Source organism: Garra rufa, chromosome 8 (assembly GCF_049309525.1).
Source record: "Garra rufa chromosome 8, GarRuf1.0, whole genome shotgun sequence".
In the NCBI taxonomy this organism is placed as follows: Eukaryota; Metazoa; Chordata; class Actinopteri; order Cypriniformes; family Cyprinidae; genus Garra; species Garra rufa.
The window spans coordinates 11,587,236-11,597,339 of NC_133368.1; the positions used below are offsets into that span (position 1 = coordinate 11,587,236).

The 10,104-nt window shown below is 38.6% G+C and overlaps 1 protein-coding gene across 1 annotated transcript in view; it reads left to right on the top strand.

Moving 5' to 3' along the window:
• The window catches only part of enox1 (ecto-NOX disulfide-thiol exchanger 1), a 133,901-nt gene extending 124,092 nt beyond the window's left edge, over positions 1-9,809 (top strand). The window contains exons 10-14 of the mRNA XM_073845009.1: positions 1,482-1,574; positions 3,658-3,717; positions 5,891-5,990; positions 7,113-7,198; positions 9,077-9,809. Coding sequence (XP_073701110.1) covers positions 1,482-1,574; positions 3,658-3,717; positions 5,891-5,990; positions 7,113-7,198; positions 9,077-9,208 — 471 coding nt within the window. The 3' untranslated portion in view covers positions 9,209-9,809. The remainder of the gene's footprint in view (positions 1-1,481; positions 1,575-3,657; positions 3,718-5,890; positions 5,991-7,112; positions 7,199-9,076) is intronic.
• The last annotated feature ends 295 nt before the right edge of the window (positions 9,810-10,104 follow it).

A 10,104-nucleotide genomic window follows, 5' to 3' on the forward strand; every position in this document is an offset into this window, starting at 1 on the left:
AATCGCTGATACAACCTTTAACTTGGAGTCCTATGAATTTCGTTTTATTATTTTCCAAATTTAGTTTTTTCCCCATTGAAATTTTTCTGGATTCTGTTTTTTTATTTTTCCATTTTAATTTTTCTAGACTCAGTTTTAATGGTTAAATAAATAAAACAAATCAAAAGGTATGTCTAATTAATGTGAAATCATGAAATGGACACAATTTAATAGCAATTATTAACCGTTTACCAAAAAATACAATTTTCAGGCACTATGAAATACGTTTATTTTTTCTCAAATTCTGTGTTTTCCATTCATTTCTGGATTCTATTTGAATGGTTTCATTAAATTTTAATAATCAAAAGTATTTAAATAAATGATTTTATTAAAATAGAAACAAAATTTATAATTCTTGTATTCATTTTTTATATTTTCCAGAAATACTACATTGTGTATTTACATTTCTCTGGTAAATAAATTGTGGTAAATATTTTTTTCTGGTAACTATTTCTTAAAAATAATGTTTTAAAAATATTTTTTTATATTAGTAATATTACTACCATTACATTAAGTAACATATTTCTGTCGCAATTTCTTCGAGTTAAACCAAACTTTTATTTGAGGGGTTGTTGTGAAGACATTTTTCAAGTTTCTGTTTTGGTATATGACAATAGTTTTTCTCAAGAAATGGTAAAAATGCTTGTAATTTGATTCTCAGAGCAGATGTAGAGATTATGTTTATGTGTTCATGTACTCATATTTTGAGGCAGTAGAGGCTGAAAACACAGTGAGCATCACACATGCTTTAGTAAACGAAACCTTGTGTCTGCGCCATTCATTCACACAGAGTAACACAGAACTTGCAGGATTCATATTTAAATAGTCTTTTTGCAGCTTAATATTCAGACACTAGTCCATATCGGGTTCTGATTTAAGTGTACTGATCTGCTTTGATTTATTCATCCAAAGTTTGGCAAATTCCTTGACATTCCTTGACACGCTATACTGTAAATTCTATTTTTACGACTGGATTCTGCAATTCTGGCCGTGTTTTCTGCATCACGGAAATCATAGGGCCCTATGAATTATATATTTATATTTTCTATAATATTTGGATATAATGCAACATTTACTTGTGGCCAACAGCTTTCAATTCCGTTCGATTTTTGGACCTTTGAAGTAAAAAGTCTGGGCACCTCTGTTTTACATTATTCATCTAAATGAACCAGTTCGCTTACTTTGATTTCCCACTGCTTCATTTGAGAGCGGTAGTGAACATTTTAGGCACGCTTGTTTGATCAGTTCACTCAGCTGTAAAGCTTCACATGCAATATATAATTGTGTCTCTACTCGCTGCAGAAAGTAGCCTTTAGTTACTTCCCAGCACTGGTAGGGAGTTACTTTGTAGATGGACACAAAGCCTTATGTAAGCTATTAAGAGCACTGTTCACTTCAGATATACTGCATTTTGGCAGTATCTGCCTCCTCATGTGTGACAGCGGGAAGCTCTGCAGCCCGGGGTCAATTTCTGTCCTCACTCCCCCTGTGCATGCAGCGAGAAACGCAACTCAACATGGCAGCAGGAGCACAGGGTGCACAAACACACACACACTCACACACACACACACCACACACACACACACACACACACACACACACACACACACACCTGAAAACAGAGACAGCAACACATGAAAAAAAAGAGCAGGACAGTTTTTTGTCTCAAGATGAATATGCTTTGTTGTGGCTGCAGAAGGGGAACAAGGCTACACTGGAGAGCCAGGTTGTTGTTCATTTCTACACTAGACAACACGTAGTCAAATGTGGGCAGTCTGTGAAAAAGATATAGATGCAACACAACATCTGTAGGTGTTGAAAACATATACAGTGGCTTAAAAAAAGATTTAGCCACAAACAAAAGTTGGCCCTAGGTGCCATGTTAAATTTTAAACAAGGTTGCCTTGAAGCACACTTTAAAGTGTGTTCACATTTGTAGTTTGGTTCGTTTGGTTCATTTGGTCTGGACCAAAAAGTAAATTGATACATTTGGTCCTGGTACGCTTAGCGTTCACACTGGCATTTTTAACAGTGAACCTAAAGATACCGAACCTAAAGGTATAGTGATACATTCACAACCTGATTGTTCAGGATGAATGACGTATATTTCCTGACGGAAATCACTGAACACTCCAAACAAAAGGAAAAGGTGCGTTCGACTTAAAGCACCGCTGAGCAGACCAATCAGTGAATGGGTACTTTGATGTCATACACCCTCAGTGTGCTTTAAGTCGAATGCACCTAATGCTGTCTGCTGGACTAAGCACGCTCATTGTTGTGTGTACAGTATATTATTTTATTTTCACCACAAAGAGCTTATAAAAGGCACTTTACCTCTTCGTTGCTCCACGTTTGCCCTCTGCTCATTTTGTTTTGGAAACACCATTTGTTCCCTTCGTGAAATTATGTTGCATAGTGTCGCATCTTGCCATTGCTTCCTGTTTTTGGTTTGTTTAGAAGTATTTAGTCCTTGTTGCATTCATATTTCATTCGAACCACACCAGAGTTCGTTTGAAAGCAGACCGAGACCCATCTTTTTAGCGATCTCGGTCCGCTTGTTTGGTGTGCACCAGGGTTCCAATGGCAGTGTTCACACTTACTCAAATGAACTGCACTAACAGAGCAGTTCAATTTAATTGAACCAAACATGACAAGTGTGAACACACCCTTAGTGTATTTGTTATTATGAAAATAATAAGGAATATAGAATATAAGGATTAGTTCACTTCCAGAATTAAAATTTCCTGATAATTTACTCACCCCCATGTCTTCCAAGATGTTAATTTCTTTATTTAGTTGAAATAAAATTAAGGTTTTTGAAGAAAACATTCCAGGATTTTTCTCCATATAGTGGACTTCAATGGTGGCCAATGGGTAGAAGGTCCAAACTGCAGTTTCAATGCCACTTTAAAGGGCTCTACATGACCGTAGCTGAGAAATAAGGGTCTTAGATAGCGAAACGATTGATCATAAATTACAGACAGAAGAGTTAGATGTGACCTTTGACCTTAAGGAACTTTATCTACTGAGCAGCTTCTTTATCCATGTCAATTTAAATGTGGTGTCTGGCTTGATTAAGGTCTATAGAGCTGTTGTCATTGAGTACAGATGATCTGTTCTCTCTGTTGCTGAACAGCACAACATGATACCATATCATTTGTGCCAGTACAGTGGTTTGCCCAGACACAGGGAATAATGACCAGCCTTGTTTACCCCATTTTCCTAACAGCAGACATTGGTTTGCATGAATGTTATTTGACTGTGATAACAGGAACATCAATAGTTGTGGAGGTCCTGTGGAGCCCATACTGTATCGCACTCCTAAACGAACCCGCTAGCAGATGGAAGTCGTATGTACGGTATTTTTAGAACCAGATGGTGTGTGCTTCCATATTTCATAAATATGAAACTGCTGTGACCTTCTGCAGACACCCTGGCCGTAATGTATGGAATCACAAATGTGTTTCATTACCTCATTTCTCACAAGCATCCATTAAAAATGTAGTATCAACTCGACACACTCAAGGCCAGACTGAGGTTTCCCAGAGGTTACGCTGTCTGCAAAGCTCCCTCACATGTGCACTGGAAGTGAGTATTTCTCTTTTTTTTTCTTGACAGCTGTTGAACGCCATGGAATCGGTAGACTTGACAAACCACAACTCTGAAGGCCATGAAAAGGTAAGTCAGGCTGATCTTGCGCTACGCCCAGCGTCCATCACGTCACTGACACTCACCAGTGAGATTAGTCGGCGCTACCAGCACACATCAAAAGAGGCGTGAGAACCGCTAACATTGCATCATCCCTTCATTACTCTTCACACCATGAGCTCTCTATCAGAAGATAATTTTAGACTACTGATCTGTATGTTCTGTGAGAATATAGTTTCCCTCTCCTTTCCTGCATTGAAAAAAGACTCCCAAACTGAGCAGTGCTGCAGAGGGTTTTTATTAAGGTGCAATATTTGCAAACAGCAACTGAATCTCACAGAATTGAGAGAATGAATCAATAAATTAAAATAAATTCTCAAATAAAGAGATTCACAATGATGACTTTTATCTAATGCTGGGCAATAATTAATCAAAGTTTTTGTGTACATAATATATGTGTGTGTACTGTGTATATTATGTATATATAAATACACACACATGCATGTGTATTTTTTTTTAAATATTATGTTTATATTTATATATAATAAATTACCCTCATGTTGTTCCAAACCCATATGACCTTCGTTCATTTTCAGAACACAGATTAAGATATTTTTAATTAAATCTGAGATCCTTCTGATTCTGCATAGACAGCAATGTGACTGACACATTCAAGGCCCAAACAGTTAGTAAGGACATGGTTAAAATAGTCCATGCAACATCAGTGGAAGCCACAAGAAAGTTTTTTTGTGCACAAAGAAAACAAAAGTAACAATTTTATTCAACGCCACATTCACAAGAGTAAAACAAACATGTTTACGAGAGTAAAATTTAATTATAATTAAAGCAGAAATTATTAATAATTTTACTGTCACTATGCCACAATATTATGAATATTAGGACTATAAGTCCTGCATTAATTTAGTCCTCCATGTATTCTGTAGCTTACAGAACCAAATGAATTTAAAACATAAGCACTGAACATAAGACTAATTAATTTACACCACTGAATAAAAAATAAAAAAGGTAATTGCGACTCGCAAATCAGACTTTTTTCTGATTTGCGATTTCAATTATATAAATTCGCAATTGTCAGAACTGCAAGACATACTCGCAGTTCTAAGAAATAAAGTCAAAATTGCAAGACAAACTCACAATTACGAGAATATATCAGTTTTTTCCCCGCAAAACTGGACTTCACAACTCGCATTGAGTTTATATCACACAATTCTGAGAAAAAGTCACAATTGCGAGAAAAAAGACAGAAATGAGATTTTATCTTGCAATTTTGACTTTATTTCTTGAAATTGTGAGTTTATATCATGCAATTCTAAGAAAAAAAAAGTCAGAATTGTGAGATAATCAATAATCATATTATTATATACAAATAATTTAAAAATTTTTATTCAATGTCGGAAACTGGCTTCCATACTTAAACAGCATCTAATCTTTGTGCATTTAACAGTGAATCAGAGGCTGTTCTCTAGTCCTTCAAAGAAACATGCCGCACCTGAGACACAGATAACCTAGCACGATTTTGGTCAATGAACAGAGGGCTAAAAATTTATATTCAGTAAAATTTTGGACTAATTCCACCTGTATACAAAAACTAAAAGATATATTTTAGCTTAAAAGCTGCTACATTTTGGCCACTAAACTTACTTTAATTACTTAATACTAAACAGAAAATGATCAAATGTAAAAATATAATTTTTCGTCTTTTTTTGGAAACTGCATTCAAAATTAATTTAGCTCAAAAATCCGAGGAGGAATATTTCCCTTCAGTTTGAAAGTGCATGGCGTATAGCCTATACATAATGTAACATTTTTCTTTCAAGAGTTACTGATTTTCCATATGCCTAAACGCACATATGCACTGATTCCTCCATTTAGATGTTTTTCACTGAGGGTTTCTAAAAAATGCACCGCGCAAGGACGTTTGCTATAATTTTGATTTAACCTCTACATGACTTACGCCCTGCCATCTTGAGCAGCGTCTTGGTAAAAGAGCCTCTTAAATGTCAATAGGCATTGATTTCTCTGAACGCAGCAGAATGCGGTGCATTTTCAGTAAAGACTAGCGAGCATGCCCTACCAACTCAACAGTTTGCACGATCTCATCCCGTCTCTCTCTTATCTGCTTTGTGAAGGTTACTCTGCATCCTGATGCCATGTTTTTTTTCCTTTGTATGCATGTGTACAGGGAGTCAATGGCACGGCGGCACTCTACCACCATCGAGAGAAGAATAACGATGCGGTCATTTGGGGTCCTTTGAGATCAGAGAAAGAGGCTCTCTTGCTCGGTAATTATTCCAACTCTACTTCATGCCGTTTTGATCTATAAAACATCTTGAGCCGTGTGCTGAGGGGCTTGAATACCAGATGGGCTTGGAGGATTGAGTCCTAGCTTAAAAGCGCAGGAGGGCCAGCAGGTGCAGGAGCAGCCAAGCAGTTGAACGCAATGCTGTCCGGCCAGTGTTTGAACCGCTGTGATAACAATGACTAGGAAAGGCGAGGGAAGCGAGACAGGGCACCGCTGCAACACCTCGGCCTTTCTGTCATGTTTTTGGATGATGATCCTTAGGAGGAGCTCGGGGGAGCTGTTCTTCTTTTCGCCAGGCGCTTCATTGGCTCTAGCCCAGAGAAGACCACACAGCCTTCGCTCTATCTAATGGCTGCACAACACCGCCGCTCGCGAAGAGGGCACATATACCGCATTGATGGAGTAGGGAACGTCAGCCAGGCTCGGAGGCCCTCAGCCAGAAAAGCCAAACTCATTTGAGCAGAACAAAGTGAAGGGACGGACTGAAGAACACAAATTGTTTAAGTCTCCAGGCGCTCCCGTACTAGCTCTAAAGAGGACGCCTAATGCAGTTATTGGATTAGCTTGCTGTGCAAACATCATTTCGCATAAGCTTTCTCCGTTAGGCCATTCAAATGAATTTGTTTGGTTAGATTTCTCATACGAGTATGCAAAAACAGATATGTTTATCTCGGTAAGCACGACGTGCTCTAGCAGAACGGAGACGTATGGTGTCGGCTCGGCTGTTCTGCGTTGAATTTTAAAATCAGAACGGACATCTTGAGACTCCCCTTCCCTCCCCAAGTGCGGCTCTGTGAAAGTAGGTCTTGCGGAAGGAATTGAATGAGGTTCCTTGGTAATTGGCGGCGTTACGGCATATAAATCAAGGAAATAAATATTGGCTCGGGCCCTTCAGGCAAAGCACTATATCCTGTGCCTCTGCATCAGTGCTTTACCTTTGCAGGACCTCTCCAAAGTAATCAGCTTAAGTGGGGGAGGGATGGTGCTTCTGCTCCAGGCGGCATATTTATGACTCTGCCACTGCATCTCTTGTCTTGCCTACTAGTCAGAGGCAACATATGTTCATTCACAAGCTTGCTCTGTTTTCTGTCTTTCTGAATAGGAATCATATCAACCTTCCTCCACGTCCACCCATTCGGAGCCAACATTGAATATCTGTGGTCTTACATCCAGAGACTTGATACAAAGGTGATTATCTGTTTTAATTCAAGGGTTAGTTTACCCAAAAATGAAATTCTGTCATAATTTACTCACCTTCATGTCCAAACCTGTAAGAAATTGGTTAATCTTTGAACACAAATTAGGATGTGTGCGATTAAACCTGAGAAGCTCCACTGAAAGTCCATTCAACTATGCTTTTGAAGATCCCAAAAGGCATCATAAAATTAATCCATATGAATTGGGAGGTTTCCTCAAAGTCTTGTGAAGAAATGTCAAATTTTGAAAATGTTTAATTTTTAGGCTTTAAAAGACATAAACACACATTCATAGAGCACATCACATAATACAAACCTCATCAGTCCTTCTGCATCAGAGAGCAAATGAGAGTGAGTAAATAACGGAATTTTCATTTTTGGGTGAACTATCCCTTTAATTCATTTCAACATCATGCCAACGAGTGCATGCAGGATTACTGAAAGATTAGAAATATGGCTCATATAACATATTGACCGAAATGAGATTATGTTTGTTATCTCTTTGACCCATAAATACTGCATGGAATATAAGAGGGCCTGTTTGCATCCAGGTGTGATCCGCAATGGCACAGCACAGCTTTTTGTATCCCAGCAGCCTGGTGGAGCTTGTCCAGTCTAGAACAAAATGCAAATTTCATGTGTCAGATGTGGCCTGCCGGGCATCGAACGTGTTCTGACATTTTGCATGGTGGCGCTTGTGCGCAGGGGAACATTTTTTTATCCGACTCCCTTTCCCATTGTTTCCTGTCTACACTTTCACTGTCTTAATAAATAAAAAGACAGAAAGCTACTGTTATAATAGTACTGTATATATTATTCAACTGTACTTAGAGTTTAATTTATGTGAGCAGTAAGTTGTTCTGTAAATCATATTGAGTAAAAAAAAAATCAATATTATTGTTTCATTGTCTTCAACGGAAGAGAAACCTGCATGCTCCAAGCTCTTATGGATTATTTAAAGGAAACCCTGGGTATTAAGACTTGTATGGCTTAATAAGACGTAAATGATGTCTCTTACTGAAATATGTAGTAGAAAACCCATGAAAGATTTACGTTATTTAAAAAATCCTCATAGTTTCATACATTTTTAGACATTATTTTGATGACGTGAAATGGTTGCACTTGGTGAGCTACTGGTGCTACCTACTGCTATTTTTACCACAACACAACTCATAAAATAAAATTCTGATACAATAAACAAAGCTACTGAAAGAGCTTACAGGTGGCGATGGATATAAACGTAGGCTTAAACCAAAGCACAAGGAGGATATAGAGTGAAATCTGCGCTGAGAAATTTCTTCAGTGGCTGCAGCGTCATGACAAGCGTCGGCTTGTTTACATCCTGTCAGGATGGCATCTAGCGTTTCTTGTCTCTGCCGTTTGTAAGCTCTTTTAGTAGCTGTGGTCTACTAAAAGCCTCAGGGTATCAGGGCTAAAGTGGAGAGAACAAAGACACAGGTCTTCAGGAAGTTTTATTCATCCACAGGCATCTTCCCATTCGTTTCTTTTCTTCCTATCGCTAGGAAAGCAGTGAATACTTACATTGCTTCTCTTGTTGATTTCCTAGGGTTTTTCTTATTCCAGTCTAAATTGGCATTTACTTAAACTAGTAGAGAAAACAAGCAGTATTATAAACTAAAAAAAAAAAAAGTTACACACTCCATGTCTGAATAATGAACAACAGCACTACACAGTAACTGTTTGCAGGAAGCAAATGACAAACATACTGACAAACACATTAGTGCCTTTGATTAATTTCTAAGCAAGCAGAAACGAGGATGCAATGGGCAATTTTGTGTCTGTTTATTCATAAAATGTAGCAACTAACAATCTAAGTGCCACTTTGCTTCGCTCATGTCTCATTCTTCAGATCTCGGCTAGTGAACTTGAAAAACTAATGGTCCGGCTGCCCAACATGTTCAAGCAGGAGTTCAGTGGCGTTGGAGCAACACTAGAGAAACGCTGGAAGTTCTGTGGATTTGAGGCTCTCAAGTCGGCGTGATTCGCAGAGCCACATGCACTGACGCTGAGGCTTATGGACCTCTGGAGGAATGATCCAGAGACAGCAAGAAGAGCCAGAGCCTCACAGACACAAACAACAGGCTCTACACCCCGTACCGCCTCAGATCAGATGGCTGCCGCTCCTCTCCAGAGGAAGTGAGACTCTACGTGCGGCGCCACATCAGATGTATTTACTTGAAAAAGCTCTTTCCAGACTTCTGTACCGATTGCGTAACTTATCTGTCAGTGGCGTCGTCCCTGAAGGCTGGGAGATATCCAGGAATATCGCGCCTCTTGGTTAAAAATACGGAATGTTGAATATGGGACACAGATGTGTGATAGCGGCCCTCTGCGCCCATCAAAGCCAGAGTGTGTGTGAAGACGATTTCTGCTCTGAAAAACGATTTAATTCATAGCCAAAGTGCTGGAACTGATAGACAACCGTTGCACAGCTGAAGCTCTTTGGACAGTTTGCTGTGTTTCAGGCCATCCATGTTGTGTAGATGATGTATGTAACTATGTAACATGCTCTTTGTGTCTTGATGCACTGTGGTCTGCTTATGTAAATTATGATTTTTTAAAAATGAATTAAAAACTTTTTATCCAAACCCGGATGCAGTCACTTGGAGAAATCAAAGTATTTCCTACAAGGAGTAGTTCACTTTCAGAACAAAAATTTACAGATAATGTACTCACCCCCTTGTCATCCAAGATGTTCATGTCTTTCTTTCTTCAGTCGTAAGGAAATTATGTTTTTTGAGGAAAATATATCAGGATTTCTCTCCTTATAATGGACTTCTATGGTGCCCCCGAGTTTAAACTTCCAAAATGCAGCTTCAAAGGGCTCTGAAACGATCACAGCCGAGGAAAGACGGGTTTTATCTAGCAAAATGATGG